This window comes from Eulemur rufifrons, chromosome 29 (genome assembly GCF_041146395.1).
Source record: "Eulemur rufifrons isolate Redbay chromosome 29, OSU_ERuf_1, whole genome shotgun sequence".
Taxonomy (NCBI): domain Eukaryota; kingdom Metazoa; phylum Chordata; class Mammalia; order Primates; family Lemuridae; genus Eulemur; species Eulemur rufifrons.
The window spans coordinates 43,757,518-43,777,711 of NC_091011.1; the positions used below are offsets into that span (position 1 = coordinate 43,757,518).

General features: G+C 40.8%; 1 protein-coding gene across 3 annotated transcripts in view; it reads left to right on the plus strand.

Moving 5' to 3' along the window:
* The window catches only part of SLC25A13 (solute carrier family 25 member 13), a 169,492-nt gene that overhangs the window by 94,326 nt on the left and 54,972 nt on the right, over window positions 1–20,194 (plus strand). For all 3 annotated transcript variants that reach the window (XM_069461362.1, XM_069461364.1, XM_069461363.1), the window contains 6 exons: window positions 6,354–6,500; window positions 8,263–8,401; window positions 9,444–9,537; window positions 9,755–9,839; window positions 13,337–13,421; window positions 13,911–14,069. In XM_069461362.1, the coding sequence (XP_069317463.1) occupies window positions 6,354–6,500; window positions 8,263–8,401; window positions 9,444–9,537; window positions 9,755–9,839; window positions 13,337–13,421; window positions 13,911–14,069 (709 nt within the window). The remainder of the gene's footprint in view (window positions 1–6,353; window positions 6,501–8,262; window positions 8,402–9,443; window positions 9,538–9,754; window positions 9,840–13,336; window positions 13,422–13,910; window positions 14,070–20,194) is intronic.

Genomic DNA, 20,194 nt, shown 5'->3' on the forward strand with positions numbered 1-20,194 from the left:
AGGTGGAGAGAATATTTTGCATTCAAAATATACCCACTTGAAAATTGGAGATTATTAAGGAAATGACAGGCCTGGAACTATTAGAAGCATGAATGTTAGACCTAAAGTGGTGTAACCCCTCTATATGTTTATTTCTGTACAACCAGCAATTTTGAAGAGTTTGATTTTTTTTTTTCCCTCCAGCAATCTGAATGGGTGTGTTGAAGTAGTTGGAAACTGCTGCAATAAAAGCCTATTCCATTAATCATCATGCAGCAGAATAGAGGGAACAGAAAGCAGTTCACTGGCAAATATTAAAGAGAAATTGGGCCTCCTTTCAGGTGCTTGATTAGAACTGCCTTAGAGATAACTGTAGAGCTCCTTGCTCTGGGACCTTCTGGCCTTAGGAGACGGGAGGGGCCATCGCTCTTTATCGGTAACTGTTTTCAGCAGCGGCATTTAGTAAGCACCCCATTGCCTGGCACTGTTAAGAGCTCTCTGTACAGAGGCATGTCATCTTCCCAGCTCTCTGGGTTTGCTGCACAGGCCGTCTGTTCTATTTTTTGTACTCACTTATTTAGGTATCAGTTCGATTTTTGTTGTCTGCCAGCTCTTTGTTTGCACTGTGTGGTGATCTCATTTATTTCTACAGCTGTTTTTTATTTTATTTTTTTTTCTGATATTTGGTAGGCCTCCCTCTAAAAGGAACAGGTAGTCTGTGTAGGTGAAGATTATGGCTGCAGAACCGGACCACCTGGGTGCATTTCCAGTTTCATCCTTAGCATCATGCGACCCTCAGCTCCTCCTTACCTCATTTTTTCCACCTACAAACTGGGGGTGATGGGAGGCCTCAGCTCCTAAAGTTGTTGGGAGGATTCAAAGGGATGAAGCAGGAAAACAACAGTCCTTGGGGCATAGCGTGCACGTAATAACACTTAGTAAATGTAAGCTTTTTTCCCCCCCTAAAATCCCGTTATCTTGATTTCCCAGATTTACATTTCTACCCATGCCTCTAGCTTTCCTTTGTATATAGCCTAACTTTTGTTTACAAACTCATCTCATTCGAGGTTGCTAATCTTGGTCAACCACATCATCTCTTTCCCCTTAAGTATTTTCCTTTGTGGTAGATTTACCTATCTCCTCTATCATCCAAGATGAGAATTCTTTGGTATATATCCTGCTTCATTTTTATATTCAAGTTATAATCAATACTTTTCTTAAAATCTCTTTTCCTGTTATCTCTCCAAATCTACTGATGATCTCCTTACTTATGATTTTGCCCAAGGAAGCATATATTAATAGTTGAGAATCTCAGTTTTAAATCAGACAGACATACCTTGGTATGGATCTTAGCTCTGCCACTTCTTAGCTATGTGACTTTGGGCCAGTTACTTAACCTCTCTTAGCTTCAGGTGCATCTGTGTAAAATGAAGCTAATCATGTAACTTGACAGAATTATTGTAAGGCTTAAATGAAATGTTGTCTTTGAAATTCTTGGCAAAGCCCTTGGCCTATAGTTAAGTGTTTAAGCATTCAGCTGTTACGTTATTAATATTCTCCACCCTGACTGATGTTCATCTTTCTGTTTCTGTGTCTAGTTCAGAATGACTCAGCAGAACCGCTGTTCCATATTGGAAAGGACTTTATAGGTTTTTAAACCTTTCACCTGGACAAAAATCAAAGGCTTTATTGAATGCCTGTCACGCACGACCTCTGGTATTTACAGCCCCATACAGGAGGTGTTGCTGTGCCCAGTCTGTAGAGGACACCGGAGGCTCTAAGATGCAAACACAATTGCCTGCGCCGTCCCGGGTGGTAGTGTCATGACTGCTGTGTGAGCTGTACCTGGTCTTGCTCCAAATTTCATATTGTTGTCATCAAAACATATTGCTTCCATAACCCCCTCTATTAATACAAAATAAAATCCTTGACAGATTTTCCTCAGCCTGTAGTTGAACAAATATTTCCAGGGTCAGGGAACCTGCTACTTTGCAAGGTAGCCCATTTTATTGCGGAATAGTTCCATAGGTTAACGACTTCTGTGCATTGTGCTAAAACCTTACCTCTATAGCTTCTTTTTTTTTTTTTAAGAAATAATACCGAGCCAGTCTGATGTCTCTTTTTTACCTGATAGTCCTTTAACCTTTAAATAGGTGAATGTAATGATTGCTTCTCTCATTGTTCCCCCCTTCCTCCCTTCCCTTTACCCATTCTGGCTGCCACGTCATTGTGGCAATTAATATTATTTTGCATATGATATATGCATGCTAAAAGCTCTCTGTCCCAGCTTTATCCCTTCTAGATTCAGATCTAGAAACCATCTCTTGGTAACTCTAAGTATGCGTTAGATTTTCCTTAAAAAGCTTTCAAGGTGCCAACTGAGAGTTTTGATTTTTAAGCTCCTCTGCCATGAGTAGTGAGCCTGGTTATTTATTTCAAAGACCCCACATTCCTGAATTAAGTATCTGGGAAGTCACCTGAGTGTGAGCTCCCCCTGGCTCCTGATTTGTTTTCCTCTTCCTCAGTCTCTTGGGCCTGCAGGAAAGAGAACAAAAAGTGAGCAAGGCCAGGGGAAGGCCTTTAGGTTTGGTTTCTCTGCTCCATGGTCTCTGCCGCCGTTGGTAAGACAATCCTGACACTCTGTGTGCATGGAAGGCTTTTGCCTTCATGGGAAACTTTTGGGAATTTTATTGTTTTCCCATGAAAATAGGCAATAGCAAAATCTAGAGCATTAAGAGTAACTTAAAAGCTAATTGAGTTATCTTTCCACAGCTCTTAAGATTCCTAAGTGTCAGATGTATTTTTTAATCAAATTCCTGACAGTAGCATTACCCGGGCTTCCCATGCAGCGTGGCGAAGTATTAGGAGCACTTTGGGGGGTGCGGGACCTGCCAGGGTTCCCAATCCAGCTTTGCTGCTTCCTGTCGGTGAGACCTTAGTTCCCTCAGCTGCTACCATGAGATGAATAGTACCTACCTTATAGGGCTGCTGTGGGCATTAAATGAATTAATTCCTGTACAGTGCTTTAGAGCAGTGTCTGATGCGATAATACACGCTAGCTAAATGCTGTTATTACAGTTGTTTCATTGGTTAAGGTCATAGCTTCATTTCTTCACCCCGAAGAAAAAAGAGTCACGATATAACAGATATCGTGAAGGCAAGCCACATCTTCAGTAAGCTACTTTTAAAGTTGGGGAACTACCTCACTGCATGTTTCACTCCGTCCTACTATTTAGAGAATTGCATAGATCTAGCTTCTTATTCTCCATGGAACTAACTTACAATGTTCCCAGTCTTTAAGAGCTTTTGGAAATGTATTCTCAAGTTGTTCATCATGAGGCTTAAAAGAGCTTTCTTACTGCACGATTGAGGGATCCCTGCTAGTAAATACTTAATCGTGGAAGTGGAGGCACAGGAACGTGTAGTGACACCGTCCTCATCACGGAGCATCCCTTGTCCTGCACGTGATCACCAGCCCTCCCTTTGGCATCTGCGTCCCATCTTGGCATTCCAGAGCGCTCGTCTTAGGGTTCTGGCTTTCTGCTTTCTGAGGAAGTGGGCGCCAGGGAAAGTGTTGCCATTTCTGGTATAGTTTTCTGAGGATCCCTAAGACTTTATTTGAGTTATCAACTCGGGAAAATGGTAAATAGCTGAATATGCCTTCTACTATTGTTGAGAGTAATCTTGGCTTGGGATAGCATTAGCAGTGAGTCTGGCAATTCAAAGGAGACTGTGTTCATTTACTTTCAATTGAATGCATACTGTGGTCATTTTTCTCTACAGGGTGTTTAACAGTTGGTTTCTTCTTTCCTCTTGAATTGGAGGCACTCGTGTAGAGAACCCCCTTTTGTTCCCTAGATCACAGTTTGTTTATTCAGTTGGTTTTAGAGAATACCTGTCTCTGATGATAATGTCTATCATTTATTGAGTGCCTACTATATCTACAGCATTCTGCCCAGCAGGATAAGCGGGATGGATGTAAACAGGACATAGTATGTTTTCTCTGGCGAGGTGAGGGAAAGATAGTAAACAACTGATTAGAAAATGTAAGATGGAATAAGACAAGCTTTATAATTGAGGTTCAGGCAGGGGGCCATGGGAATGTACATCAGTTATTTTCAGTTACAAGATCTAGTTATATTTGCCTAAGTGGTGGCATTTGAGCTAAGCCTGGAGGAGGTGGTGGGATTTCAGGAGCTGGAGAGGGGGCAGCAGTCTATGCTAGGCAGAGGGAAGAGCGTGGGCAGAAGCCCTGGTGTGTGCAGGGTCTGGCAGGGCTAGGCCTGGTGTAGCAGGACACTGGGCCAGAAGTAGTTCCTGTAGAGTCCCAAGTGCCCTGCTTTGGAGAGGGGTCTTCACACTGAGGGGCCATCAGAGGTTGGTAGAGGTGGAGAGAGAGAGATCAGAACTGCGATTTTGAAAGGTGACTTTTGATGCGTGCAGAGTGGACTAGAGAGGTCCAGACTGCGGGTCCAAGCTCCAGACTGACAGCTGGGCCCTGGTGGTAATTCAGGCGAGGTCTGAGCAGGTCCTGAACCAGCAGCATCAGGAATGAAAAGGAAAAGGTGCATTTGGGCAAACTTTCAAAGGCCCAACGGACATAATTTGGCAACTGGTTTTCTCTGAGGCAAAGGAAGCTTGAAGAATTGAAAATAACAGCTTTCTAGGTGAGGTGACCCGAAAAACAACATGCCAGTAATTAAGCTTTGAACATAGGAGAGAGAACAAGTTTGAGTTCGGGGTCGGGGACATATAATAACGGGTTTAGTGATATATAATTTTATGGCCTTTATAACATACCCGTGTGGCTCTATTCTCTAAGCAATTACAAATTCTGGTCCAGTAGATAGGAATGAGATTTGGATGTGGGATTCAAGCCTTCGCTTATAAGAAATCCTGGAGGGCTGAGGGAAGGAGCCCTTTGCCTAGGATGGTAGAGTGGGAAGACGCGAGGACAGAGGGCCGACACATGCCTCCCATTCATGGGGCCAGTGGAGGAGGCTCCAGAAAGATTAGGGTCCCAGAAGAGACAGGCTAGATCCAAACCAACAGATGCTATAACTGAGAAGAGGCTTTTGAATAGGATCAAAAGTCTGATTCTTACTCTTTTAAGTTTTGTAAATGTAGACATTTTCAAACTTTACAAAAGGGGAGAGAAAAGTATAATGATTCATGATATACCTATTACTCAGCTTTAATTATTATCAATATTTTATCAGTCTTTCTCCTCTGCACCTTTCTAGGATAAGGAAAGGGAGATCCAGCACTTTAAAGCAGTATCAGACTCATGTCCTTTCTCTCATACTTTAGTTTTCATTAATTCATGAGGATAATTAATTTTACACAACTTGAATAAATGTGATAAGTCATCCTTAATATCATCTAGTAAAACTTCACTTCATTTAAATGATTTCAAGTCCTTGAGAGCTACATCGCTGTTTCTTTTTAATTGCCTTGGGGTTAGCTCTCACTTTAAGGGCCCTTTTGAGAAATGGGCAGAGTATCGTGAGGAAGATAATAAAATGCTCTCTGCAGAAGGGATGCTTCTCCTATATGGCACACCGTGGGTTTTGATGGACACTTACCCCCTGGGAATAGCAACAGAAATGTACGATTGGACTTCCTATCTTTAGGTCACATGAATTAAAACACATATCCAAAGATACTGCCACAGTTTTGCCTCCTCTGACCCACATGCAGTCTGATTACTTATTGTAGAACAGTGGTCCTCAACCAGGACATGTGGCCCTGTCCAGAGATAGTTTTGATTGTCATGACCTTGGAGGAAAGGGGCTACTGGCATCTAGTGGGAAGAGAGTAGGGATGCACGGGACGTCCCCCCATAAGACAGACTTAACCTATCCAAAATGCCAGTGGTACCAAGGCTTAGAAACCCTATGTTAGAGAAATAGCAGAAGAGAACCACTCTTTCCAATTTGTTGTTACATCACATTTGTGTACCAGGTTGCGGTTAAGAATTTTTCTTTTTCTTTGGAGAGAGGTTAATGTCTCTGTAGGCATTTTTCCTTTGATCATCTGTGTCACCTAAGCCGGGTTTGGCCAGATCTTTGAACCTACCAAACTTCATTCCAGTTTTCATTTTCTTTGTGTTCTTGGACTGTAGCAGAGCACGGAAGTGATTTGGTTTCTTTGGATAGGAGATTTAAGGTGGGGTGAGTGTACTTTCTGAACACACGTTCACTGGTCTGAGCAAAGTTCTTTCTCTTGGAAGGAGACGGTAGCTGGGGGTCGCTACTAAGCAGGTGGGGCCTTGTTAAATCAAGATGTAATCTCTGTTTCTTCAGCCTGATTTGAAAGTGAGCAGTCATTAATTGAGAAGCATATATTAAGTATTTCACTTTCTTTATTTATAGGAAATACAATTAGAGCATGCAAAGCAAGCCTTTGTGCAACGAGACAATGCCAGGACTGGAAGAGTCACCGCCATCGACTTCCGAGACATCATGGTCACCATCCGTCCCCATGTCTTGACTCCTTTTGTAGAAGAATGTCTAGTAGCTGTAAGTTGTAACTTGCCATAATGAGGCAGTTTATTCTATCTGGTTTAAGCTTAGTAATAAGGGGTTATAAGAATAATGCTTATAAATTATATATGCTCCTTTTCCTGTTTAAAACACTAAAATTTTCTTAATGTGATCACGCACGTTACCAAGCTTACAGTGTGTTTTGGCTAGTTTTAGTGGATATTGCGGAATCTCTTAAAAATATATTAGCTAATTAAAGAAAAAAAGGAAAAACAAATTTGTGACTTCATGTTAATTTTGCTTATATTGTGAAGTATGTTAGATGCTGATCTTTGCTGATCTTGTTTATTCTCCAAGGCAAAAAAAAAAAAAAAAAAAGTAGTGCACATCTACATTGTTCAAGTGGTCAGCAAAACAGAAACACCAAACCTTGATTCACTCATTCATTCACCGTGTGTGTTGAGGCTACACTGGTACCTGTGACAGCAGAGTCCCGAGGTCGCGTTTCCCAAAGCCTCCATCCCCAGGGGTGCCCCACCACATCCTGTGTGATGGTTCCAAAGCCTTGCTCAGGGAACATCCGAATCCCCACTGATAATTACTAGAAATACAGACTCTAAGGTCTCTTCTAGGCCTATGATTCACCATCTACAGGTGGTAAGGTCTTAGAATCTAATTTGTAAAGCTGCTAGATGATTCTGATGATCACTCAGATTTGGGACCAATACCCAATGATAACTCGCCTTTTGTTAGTCCCAGGGAGAAGACTGAGAGTTTTCACCATCATCTGGGGTTCCCACAATGCGTAACAAAGGCATGAACTCAGGGTAGCCTGTCAGTTTCCCCCTTTTCTCCCTGGTGCTTCTTTCTGGAGATGTGGCATTTTGACGAGTCCTTTTCTACTCTGGCACTGTGTTAATCTAACTCCTTTTCTTGCTCCTGCTCCCCCTTTCCTACTCCATACTAAACTCTCGTGTCAGCTATTTTAGATGATTACTAAGTGAAGATTTATGTGGTTGTTACCTTATAAAGAAGTGCTTTCCTAATAAAAATATTTTGCCTTGTTAGGGAAGGACAGAATTTGAAACCCCAAACTGAAGTTCCATTCATAATGGACATGCTGTCTGTTTCCCTTGTCCCTTGTGAAGAAATATGGTTTCTTAAAAATTCTGATTATCAGAATTCCGACCAGTCTTAACCCCCATGAAAACATATGACATCTCATAATTCTACCATAATACGCTTGTTTGCTAGAAATCCCACCAATGTAAAGTCCGCACCTAAATGATTATTTATTGCTGGTTGTAAGTAACTTGACAAGTCTTGATATTAATGTTAGGTTGACTACTTTTCATAGTATGTTTGCATTGATATAATATTGTTTTGCATGTATAAGCACATGCATGTGTGCATGTGTATAATGTAGTTTTGCATGCAAAAGCCTTTAAGATTTGCTCATTAAATGAAATGAAACAACTTATAAAACATTTCCAATTGAAATTTGAACTCTGTAAATTACTACTGGTCCTGTTACAATCCTACACATGTATTTATTTAGTTTTCTAGTTGTGTGTGGAGAGTACAAGTTCTGGTCATGATTAGTTGTAGTTACTTCTAAAAATCATTTATAACTTTTTTGTTTACTGTGAAAGAAAAATACTTACGGTTATTTCTTACACATGCATTCTTGATTACTTTCAAACTGTTAATAGCATGAAGTATATGTACTTCTGAATCTTCTTTATCTGTAAATCTTTTGTTTATTTTTCTTCTCTCTCTTGTTTTTGACTTATTTGAGGCTGCTGGAGGTACCACATCCCATCAAGTTAGTTTCTCCTATTTTAATGGATTCAATTCGCTCCTTAACAACATGGAACTCATTAGGAAGATCTACAGCACTCTGTCAGGCAACAGAAAAGATGTAGAGGTGACTAAGGGTAAGTGAGAATATATCTGAATTCTTGCCTTCAAGTATCTTGGTATATTATTATTATTAGGGTGAAGAAAGCAACCAGGGGTTTATGTTATAGATTTTTCTATCCCATTGACACATTTTACCATATGGTACATATGTTTTTCCTTTGATCAGACAAGCAAAAGCAAACACAACAATCTTCACCAAGTTTTAAATAAACTGAAGGCAGCCTTGGAATGGGGAAAACATGTAAAGTTTCTTAAATGTTTTCAAATCTTGCTAGAACTTGAGCTAAATTGGCAGCTTCTAAAGTAGCTTTCAAAAATACATGAGGAATTCCATAAACTTGTATTGGTGACAATGTAAGTTGATCTATATAGGCTTGGAACAGGATATTATTAGCATTTTAATGGTATTTAAAAAAAAATTCCCTTAGGAATTCCAGTTTCATTAATATAACCTCCTGGAACCTAAGCAAATGAAGTTTCATATATGCTTCCTTATTTTCCCTGACTGGCATTTGAATAACATCAGATGGCACCAAAATATTTTGTTTTTTGTTTTTTGTTTTTTGAGACAGAGTCTTGCTCTGTCGCCCCAGGTAAAGTGCAGTGGCATCATCATAGCTCACTGCAACTTCAAACTGCTGGGCTCAGGTGATCCTCCTGCCTCCACCTCCCAAGTAGCTGGGACTAGAGGCACGCGCCATGACGCCCGGCTGATTTTTCTATTTTTAGTAGAGACGGGATCTCGTTCTAGCTCAGGCTGGTCTTGAACTCCTGAGCTCAAGCAGTCCTCCCGCCTCGGCCTCCTAGAGTGCTAGGATTACAGGGGTGAGCTGCCGCGCCCCGCCTAAACTAAATGTTAAAGAAAATACTCTGCATACTCTTTCCAAATGAATGAAAGAACTGCAAAAATTCTTACCCTGTTTGGATTGACCTGAATTCTGTGGCCGATAATAATAAAGTATTGTGATGTTCACTCGTTCCAGTGCCTTGAATTAATGCTGAATTTAGTGGCTATTCCTTCTTGAATCTTTCCCTTTTAACTTTTTTTCCATACAGAAGAGTTTGTTCTGGCAGCTCAAAAATTTGGTCAGGTTACACCCATGGAAGTTGACATCTTGTTTCAGTTAGCAGATTTATATGAGCCAAGGGGGTAAGTTGGCTTTTTTAAAAAATATATATATAAATTAGCTTAATAAAAGGAGGTTAGGAGGTGGGGGTAGGAGGAGGGCAGCAATTGGGAGAAAAAGCCAAATTAAAGGTAATGCTGAAATATGGGAAATGAAAAAAGGAACATTTCAAAATTCCATCGTGTAAATTGTAATAAGTTGGTATTTTTGTTGTTGCTTGTGTTTGTTTCTTCCCTTCAGACGTTTGACCTTAGCAGACATTGAACGGATCGCTCCTCTGGAAGAAGGAACTCTGCCCTTCAACTTGGCTGAGGCCCAGAGGCAGGTGAGCAAAGAGGAGAGAACCTGCTTGCTGCTGTTTCTTTAGTTTCTTTAGTAGGATACACCCAACCCCTTTTTCCTGACAGTTGTGTTTTGGCAATCTGACTTAGCATTTTTCCATTTTGCACCAAAAATCCAGACAACTTTAAAAGGCCCAAAAGAGAAATTACTTAGAAAGATTCTGATGAACAGATATTTGCCATTTGTCTCTTTCAAAGATGGGGTGATTTCCTAACTGCACCAGCAGCCTGACACTCCAAAAACACTGGAAAATCTTTTCTTCTTCCTCCCCTAAATCTCATGGTGAGAGATGTGGGGAGGGAGCCCTGTGTTGGTGTCACTGTCCCCGTCAGCAGCTTCACGTTGCTAAATGAAAGCCGGTTTTGCTCAGAGAGAGGCACTTCATCAGCGCATTGTCTAACTGCCGTGCTTTCTGTTTTTCTGAATATCAAAATGAGATAATTTTGTTTAGTCTGGAGTCATAGTTTGAAGGCTTTTAGACCTATTTTTTCTGTGAAAGGATTCATAAGTTATGTGGAAACAATTTTAGGAATGCTAAATTTTATTTTATGGTTAACAGAAACCGATCTCTTGAAGTTGTGGAAGCAGAAACTTAAGCCATGGGACTTCCTCATTTAACTCTTGCTCAGCTTTCTCCAGGTCAAGATTAGAGAAGAAAAGCCTTCATAGCATGTGTTGTGCTTACATGGTGTTTGTAACATAAATCCACTCACAGACAAGTGTCATGTGTAGAAAAATACCTCCTTTAAGGCAGAGCCCCAACTGAATCCTGTGAGACTTACCAGTTTCTGGCCCGGAGCTCTGGGTTGTGCAGAGACGCCAGTGTGACCACAATGGCTTGATGCGGGCTACATTTTTAGGACTGTCTGGCCTTGAGCCAGGGCCCCATCCTTTTAGCTGTTTCCCACCCGGGTGCAGCGGTGAGTTTTGTGTGCAATATGTAAGTCAAAGTAGTGGGTGTGTGCTCAGTAAATCCTAACTAGGCACCTCTGGAAAACCAGCTGGCCGTGGTTAAAAGAGGAAGCCGATTTCCCTGAGTGCAGGGGAAAGAACTGTATAATCACGTGCAGAGGTGGAAGCAGTGTTGCTCTCCCCTCCCTTTGATTTTAAACACTGCTTAGGAGATGATTATCTCTTCATCTGTATGCCACCAGCTATTGTAGAAATTTGGGGATTAAGAAAAGCAGAGAAGTTTTTTTTAGATCCCTCCTGCCCCCCAGCTGGCAGTGCTGTGCCACCATTTTCCCTTCCTGCCCTTTGCAGCTCTTGAGAGTTTCTGATGGGTGCTTGTTGATACTGGTTATGAAAGGGTTAGACTAGATTGATGAGATTTACAGCAGGAAATGATTGGCTGCTGCTTAGAGGTTTAGAGCAATTCACAACGGCCTTGCCTGGAGTATGCTTTTTACTACATGAACTCCAGTGGGCCCCACAGACTCAAGCAAGGGAGGCCATCCACCTGTGGGGCAGTACCGCCTGTCCTAGCACTGTGCCTCACTTGGAGCGTTTGTCCTGGCCAGGGGAGGGAAGGAGTAGGAGCCTTTATTGTCTCATTTCAAGAACACGTTACAATTCTGGCTTTAGAAAAGCTAAATAAAAGTCTGGGATTTCATTTGTCTTGTACATGAGGAATTAGTAGTAGTGGTAAGTTCCTCACCCCCATTATTTTTAGAGTATTTTCACTCATTATTTTGATGCCAGAACATTTCTAAGTATTGCATACTTATATCCCTGTAAATAAAACGATGCTTCTCTTTCGGGCGCATCTGTCAAAATGAAGGTACAATTGGTTTCCCTCTATACACAGATAGAGTTGGAAACAACTCAGGGAACTTGCAGAAGAAATGTTTTACATCTTAAAAATACATATTTCTATATAAAACTGTTTTCAGTTAAGTGACTTTGGAGAAGATTCCAAATGATCTCATTGTATTAGAATTGTGTTACTTGACAGCAACTAAAATTCAGTGGGTTGATAGCTGGGTTTGGTGATTATTTTCATTGTTCACTGATTTTAATCATGGCTTCTGAAAAACAAATTTTATTGAATATATTGATTCATTCAACAGGTATTTATTAAAGCACTGACTATATGTCACCCTCATTTGACAACTCTGTGTGACGTAAAATTACTATTTTATTTATGCAGGCAGAGACGTGCAATACTCTAAAATGTTCTGGCATTAAAAACACCTGGCATTAAAAACACTGTAAGGATAACAGGTCAAAAGAACAACAATGAAACAATGACCGACTCACCTGAAGTTTGAATTTAGAAAAGATGGACAAGAGGAAAAAGTAACAATCACTTGTAATATAACCAGCTAGTTTTAGCCACTGTAAACATTTTGAATATCTCTGGGTGGTGGGGATGCCAAAATGTTAATATTAATTTTATATGCATATATATGTGTGTGTATGTATATATATGTCCACAGGTAATTTTAATAAAAAGTGACATCATATTGCACATGAAATATTTCAAACATTTAAAAAGGTAAACAGAATCATGTAACAAATACCTCCCTACCATGCTCTTTTGAGCCTGTGTTTTGTAATACCTTATGAACATTTTTCTTAACATCAGATATTCTGTTACAATATCGTTTTTAATGGCACACTTTTGTTTTAAAGTTATAACATTATTTTTTAATGCTGTAGTCCTCTATTGTTGGACGATTAGGTTATTTCCCAAATATCTTAAAGTGATATTGCTCTTTTAGTGCTACATTTTTTAAGCTTGATCCTTATTTATGTAGGTGATTATTTTCTAGCCTAACTTTTTATAGGTAGAATAGCAGGGTCAGAGGTTATGTACATTTAAAGGGTTTGAGTGTATATTACCAAATTTCTCTCAATTTATACTTGGTTTCATGACAGGTTTGAGAAGGCCTGTTTTTATCAACTCTTGTCAAGCTGGGTATTGCCATTTAAGACACACACACAAAAAAATCCTGCCAATTTGATTGATGAAGAATATCTCACTAATGTTTTTAAATTTGCATTTTTTGTATCACAAATAAGAACTGAACTTTTGAAAATAGGCTTATAACATTATTTTTGTTAAAGAATGGCTTTATGTCCAAATTTGATTTTAAACATTAACAGCAATAAAAACATTTTATTAATAAGAACTTATGGAATGTAACTCCACTTTCCTCTTTGATATTTTAATTGTATTGTGGATTTAAAACCCAATCAGCAGTAGCATTCATCAGGTGTCAGGCAGGTGGCAGGGGGAGGAGGGGATGGGTATATTCACACCTAATGTGTGCGGTTCGCACCTTCTGGGGGATGGACATGCTTGTAGCTCTGACCCGGGTGGGGCAAAGGCAATATATGTAACCTAAACATTTGCACCCCTGTAATGTGCTGAAATTAAAAAAAAAAACCCAATGACTAATTTTTTAAAATAATGAGCCCTCATTTTGTTCTGTCACGTGTTTTCCTGCTCTTCAATTCCTGTGTGTACGAAAACAGAAGGCCTCAGGCGATTCAGCTCGGCCAGTTCTTCTACAAGTTGCAGAGTCGGCCTACAGATTTGGTCTGGGTTCCATTGCTGGAGGTTAGTCATGAATGAGTGCAAAACTTTCACTTTGATTATTCCTATTACCTTTTCTCTGATTTTACATCTTGAAATATTAAAGACAAAGCCTTCTCTAGTCTTTCCCCAAGCCAGTTCTCAGTCTTTACCTGTAAGGTGGGACAAGAGCAAAGGAAACTTCTCGCCACCCCCATACCTGTGTGTGATCAGGCACTCACAAGTGGCATTTTTCTCTTATTTATCTGCAGTCTTTCTAAAGACAGGTTAATAATGAGGTTAGGCTGTAGTGATGTCCTTCTAATTTAAGCTGTCTATGACATCCTTTTATCAGGGGATACTTAATGGAAATCCACAACTGTTTCTTACGGGTATAGGAAGGTAGTGCCATCTTAAAATGTGTGCCTGCAAAATTTGTGTCTTTTCTCAGGCTTTTCTTTGACTGTAACCACTTCCTCCTTTTCTCTGACTAACCTTAATTCCTCCTGAAATGTTGGTGTTATTTACTTTTAGCTGTTGGAGCTACTGCTGTATATCCAATTGATCTTGTAAAAACTCGAATGCAGAACCAACGATCAACTGGCTCTTTTGTGGGAGAACTCATGTATAAAAACAGCTTTGACTGTTTTAAGAAAGTGCTACGCTATGAAGGCTTCTTTGGACTGTACAGAGGTTAGTACCATGCGCTAAATTCATGTAAGGTGAAATAATAGTCAAAGGTTTGGTTTCCCATCTCAGTGGCTGAAACGAATGAGACTGCGTTAAAATGGAAATGCAGCAGATTCTCAATTATCCATGCTAATGGGAGCGGCTGGAGGCCTCTGGGGCATGGCTAATCAAAACAGCCCATAACCTGAAAGCCATTTATATTGCTGTTTTGTATGTTCTGTTTCTTAAAATAAGTTATTTTTATAAATATCTTCAGTGAGTTTTTAAAAGGCTCATATTGTTTGCGTTCTTGAGGTACTCTACTCACCTGCAAATAGGGAAAGGCATCCTGGCAACAGGACAGGGCCTACTTAGAATTAATGATTCTCCTGGAATATACCAAAAACAGTCAGTTAAGCAGGTAATCAGGGGTTCAGTGGAGCTGGCCTTTACTGCCCCTTCCTGAGTTCAAGTTGCCCCTTTTCTTCATGTGACTTTCAACCCGATGGGGTCCATCCACGCGCCGCTCTGGCCAGGCAATCTGCTGTCTCCACCTGCTCCTGTAATCATTGAAGGCTCATCAAGCAATGGGAGTGGTAGGAGAGAGTACGCCATCACTGATGGAAAGGATCCCACAGACCCCGCCTGCTTTTCCACTGGCACTGACCGAAGATTCGACTTAACTTCCCAACTTCTCTTGCCTTCTACAAAGAAGAAAAAAGTGCTTTTGCATCAGCTAAGATACAGTGTCGCAAGGCAGTTCAAGCTGAGCTGCTTTGCAATTTGGAAACTGCAAAGTTAGTGGGGACTTCCCCCCTCCCCTCCTAGTGCTTACTCTAAAAGAAGCAAAGAGAATTTAGTGCTCTGCTGAGGCTGACCGTGAAATTGGCAGCCTCATAAACCTGTGCCTCTAGGCCTCTTCTGCCATCTGCTGACTCTAGTCTTCAAATTAAGCACTCACATTAAAAAACAAGAAAGATACACCTTTCTTGAAACCTCTCACCTTCCCTTGGAGCTAGGAGCTTTCAAACTGCAAAGAAGTTCCATTTTGCAGGTTCTATTGTATAGGTAGATGGCCCCCATCAAAGGCCTTTTGATCTTTTCTCTGCCCTCTTTTCCCTACTCCCAGCCCCTTCTTACAATTTGGAAGGTCTTTGACCCCAGGTGATTGATGGTGACCCTTCCTGGGTCACTGCCTTCCATTTGAAGTACTTTTCCCTCCTGGTGACAAGAACTTTGCAAATGAAATGGCTCCCAAGTAGTACAAGGTTAATGTCACAGTTTCTGCTTTGCAATGAGTCAGACAAAAGTGACCACCTTACCTGTTCGTATGGGTGGTTTTTCTAAGGGAGATCTTTGAGCCTCAAGTCTGGACAGACATCTGAGCCTTAGTGTTGCTTCATGAAGTACTTTTATGGGCTTTTCTTGGTATTGGATTAAATGTCAAGGGTGTCTTTAGAATTATAAGAACCCTTCTCAATATTGCTAAATTCTTTCATTTGCCTGAATTGACTTGGGTTGTTTTTAATTTTTCCTCTTTGACCACACCTGGAAGTCTTGATTCAGGGTTATATCTAGATTTCCTTTCTGCAACCTGTGCATTTAACCCCATAGACAGAGCAGCTTAAAGCATACCTGAGTACTTGAGTGCTGAGCTAATGTGGGCCATGAAAAGAAGCTTATACGTCTTGCTGGTTCAGCCCTTACATCTGTAAGATTGGAGTGACTGCTTCCAACTTCTCAGGAAAGGGGGTATAAGCCAACCCATCAGATAGAGCTGGAGGCTCACTCTGGACACAAAAGTGGCAGCTCTTCACTCTTTTCCTGGTTTTGAAATAGCCATATATCTAACCTGCTTTGGGTGCCTGCACCCCAAGGGCAAAGGCCAGAGCTGTCTGCCAGGATGACAAGGAGAGTGTGAATATAAGATTAGTTCTGGGAGTCACCTATATTCATTGCTTCCTGGTATCTTTTCTAGTAGATTATTTTAAAACAAAAGATTTATGCAAAACTTTTGTTTAATTCCATTTTGTAATTTGGATCTTGAGAGCAAAGAGATGACTGACAGTTCAGATTTAAAAAAATAATAACTTGTGATTGCCTTTGCCGTGAAAATAACTCATTCCTATTCTTGATTGGTCAGGAATCAATTCTTTTAGTTTCTTGCACATAGTCATTAATAATTGTGTATAAATGTATATTTGTAAATGTTTGCTGTTGGGCAAGAGAGAGATCAGATGAAAATGTAGGTAACTGATAGGAAACCATCATTATTCATTTTAAAAATTATAATAGAAAAAAGAAAGACCTGAAGTATTTTTGAGACTCAATATTATAAACTTTGTGTACAAAGTAAAGGTATAATATACCTATGTGTGATTCTTTGACTATACATTTTATTTTATAGTTTAAAAATTGTATTATTCCAGGGAAAACTATTAAATTTAAATTTCAAGAATACAGAATTACTGCTGTTAATGCTTTCACCTAGCAATATTTGAGAAGGTGTCCGAGTACATCTAATTTATAAACATGTTTTGAAATATGGAGCGTATATTTCTGTATTACAGAATTTTACTTAACATGTAATTTTTCTCCATCAAGACGTATATAATTGCTAATATTTCCTGAATAAGATAATTGGGAAATGTTGCATAAGTAAGGTCTCTGCCCTATTTTAAAATTACCTTTGTGTATACTTTGGAAAAAAATTTGGCAATTGGCCATGCAACAAGGTGTTTGGCAGCATGTGTCCTTATTATAAGGTTACTGAGTGTCTCTCACTGTCTGTCTCCCTCTCTCTTTTTCTTATAACGAGAATACAGGAAGCTGTTTCTGTATTTAAAAGTCCTTCCCTGTGGACCTAGAACGCAGGTTACTTTCAGAGAACTCTCGTAGCGCTCCACCACAAGGTGTTTTGCTCCTTGCCTTCGTTGGCATTGCTAGCATGGGTCTTCACTAGATCTGTGCCTCAGAGAGTCACCGGAATCTGTAATCTTGTGAGTTGGTTAGTTCTTGCTCTCCATGTCTCTCTGGGCCTCCCTATTTATCTCCTGTTTATCTCCAGGAGTCTCTCTCTCATTTTTTGTGTAAGTTTCGGTTGCTGGAAAAGATCCCCTTAGAGACCCTATGAGACTGGTTCTACAAACTTTCTCTATTAATGCATACCACTTTCTTTACAAGAAAATGGCTGAATTTCCCGGGTTTTTTTTTCCTTGTGTTTTTTTTTTGGGGGGGGGGGGAAGGTCATTTTTGAAAATCTGACCCCCCAGGCTACATCTGTTATTAAGGGAAATAACACCTGAGATAATCCAGGTCTCCCTGAAGTCACTTGTGAAAGTCTTCATCTATTTCCTTCCCTGAGTGATTTCATGTGCTCAGGTGTTTGAAATCCGTAATGAATTACCTGACAGCTCATTTGGTTTGAATGCCCAGCATGACCAAATGAGTCAGTCATTGACCTGCTATGGGCTCAGCATATTCCAGAGAAACAATTGATCAGTAATCATCTATAATTAAATGCGCTTAACGTTCCAGGAATAACTAATTTCTGCTTTTAAACTTCGCTGCATTCTTCTCCCTCAGATGCTTCAGGTAATGAGATGAGCAGCCTCTGAAATTGGAAAATGATTTGGGAGGATCTTGGGGAATTTCCTAAGAAGAAATCAGGGTCCATCAGAAATATTTCTTAGGGGAAATTTTTTGTTTCTGTCGGTGGGAGAAGCCCTAAAGAAAATCTCCCAGAAAGAGAAATTGTATCATTTGGTGAATTAAACTTAATTTGGAGCAGTACTTAATCTTTGAGGTAATTGGCAAAAACTTTTTTTTAATCAGTCCATTGATCCAGGCTTGCAGAGTTTTAAATGTGTCTATTTCAAGTTGTCTGTATATAGTGCAAAGCAGTCATCTTCTATCCTGGAATGTTCTCAAGGTGACATCTAGAGGATGTTGTGATGATATCTCAGGAAGTTATTGATACATTTATATTCTAGAAGGAAGTTTTGTGAGGCATCTGGTTTAAGCCAGGTCTCTTCTGATGGCTGATGGTGCTATAAAAGGCAATATCCAAATTCTGTGGATTCACAGTGAGAGTCTTTCTTGCATAATCCTTATGGATAAAAGTAAATTTCAAAATTCTAGCACCAAAATAAATGAAATTTCCATGACTCTGTTTTGCATTACTTAAGAACACATGCACCTTGAAACAAACCAGAGCTAATCTGTGGGGAACTGTACTGATGTCCATCCTTGTCCACCAGAACTTCTAATGGGTGCAGCGTGGATTGGTTTGAGTCTTACTTTCTTGGCCAATTTCTGCACATTTTCATTTAGGTTGTTAAGCTGGAAGAAGATCAAAAGACATATTTGGTTCTAGGAAACTAAACAAGAATGAGCAGAAGACTTTGGGTTCTCAAATCTCCAGAAATCTACAGTGAGCCAATGGTAGTGAGCACAGGGCATTATAATCTGAGACTAAGGTGACACAAACTCAAACTAAGGTGGCTGACAGTGTTGTAGGCTTCAGAGGGCCAGATGAGAACAAGGATGAGTTTAGAAAATTGGAAAAGATGGACTTACATGTATCCTAGAGAAGGTTAATGAATTAGTTACATGCCTCAAGAATAATTTATAACTGCTACTGTCTGATAATTTATATTTATAACTGCTACTGTCTGTTGTTGCTGAGACTGAAACAAGGGAGATAGATTAAACCTCAGCAGGGGGAAATAGTTTACATAGAAGAAAAGATAACCAGAACCCTGAAAGTTGTCATATACTAGGGTAAAAAACTAAAGGAGCAGTATATGATCCTTTTTCCCAATGATCTTCACTTCTAGAAAGCCCCAAAATAGAGCAGTCAGAGGAAATGAGTTTTTTCTAGATGGTAATCAGTATCACTCATTTTATGTTTTAACACTTAGACTCCCAAAGGCATCCTGCACCCTAGCTGAGATAACAGAGGATGCTTAAAATTCTGGGTAAAACATTTAACCCAGACGAGGCATTTCGATCTTCATTTCTGCCTTTGCCCCTGGCCATCTGCCCAGCTCCGCTGTACAGCCACCTTGGGGCGAGCCTGTGAAAAACCGGGTTGTAATGGGGGCTTTGAAAATGGATAGGTAGTTTGGGAAGGTGGAAACGCCTCATGCCCGGGGGCAATAAGAGTCAAAAGCAGACAGACCAGTTGGGGCGAAGAGGGGAGGAAGGAACGTTTGAGCAAGTGAGGAGAGAGGGGCAGGGAAATGGGAGCACGAGTGAAAACTGTAAGGCAGGGCACACAGAGTGCTGATAGCTCCAGACTGAGGTTAATCTAATGTTGAAAGCAAAGGGGGCTCTCAGGGAAGATGGGGGCAAGTGTCCGGCTCTCCAATGTGAGGTCAGGAGGGGAAGAATTTCACATCTGAAGAGTTGCTACCGGGTTGAAACTAAAGAACACAACAGTGTGCTGGCTGTGGCTTAGGGGTGCCTTCTGGATTAATTTCCCTACTCCACTGCTTATCTCTGCCCTGAGTGCCCTCTGCCCATTTTTTGTGCTCTCAGCTACCTTTCCCAGGGCCAGGCTGGCCACTCTTTAACTGGTTTCTGTCTGAACCGCTGCCTTCGTTACCAGGCTTCTTCCTTGCCCTGCGTGGCTCCTCTCCCTCTGCGCTCCTGCTGGTCTTGCCCAGCGCAGTTCTTTGGAGCCCTGGCTGCACTGGGTTGCAGTGGTCCGTCAGCCGAGCTCAGCTTTCCCTGGGTCTCCTTCTGGTGTATTGCCTGCCTCTTACTCACTGGCTAGGTTCCCACTGACGGTCAGTGTCGTCAGTGTTTTAAAGGAGCCTGACACTGGTGACCTGGAGGGCGGGGGCGTGATGTGGACGCCCACTACACGACCATGTTCTTTTCTTTCACGAGAGGGCCAGTCAGTGTAAGGTGCTGGCCCAGCACGAGCTGACGGCCCAGAGAAAAGCTTCAGGACAGTCCAGGCTGGAAGAAGTGCCTTTCTAGGGCTGAGGAAATGGGGAGCAATAAGTCCATTAGAGAAAAATGGATATAGTGGAGAATCAAGGGGCATAAAACCCTGATTTGAGAGCAGTGGTGGGTCTGAATTCAACTCTGAGTGTTACTGGGTAGGCACTAAAATATTGGTGACTTGGGACAATCTACGT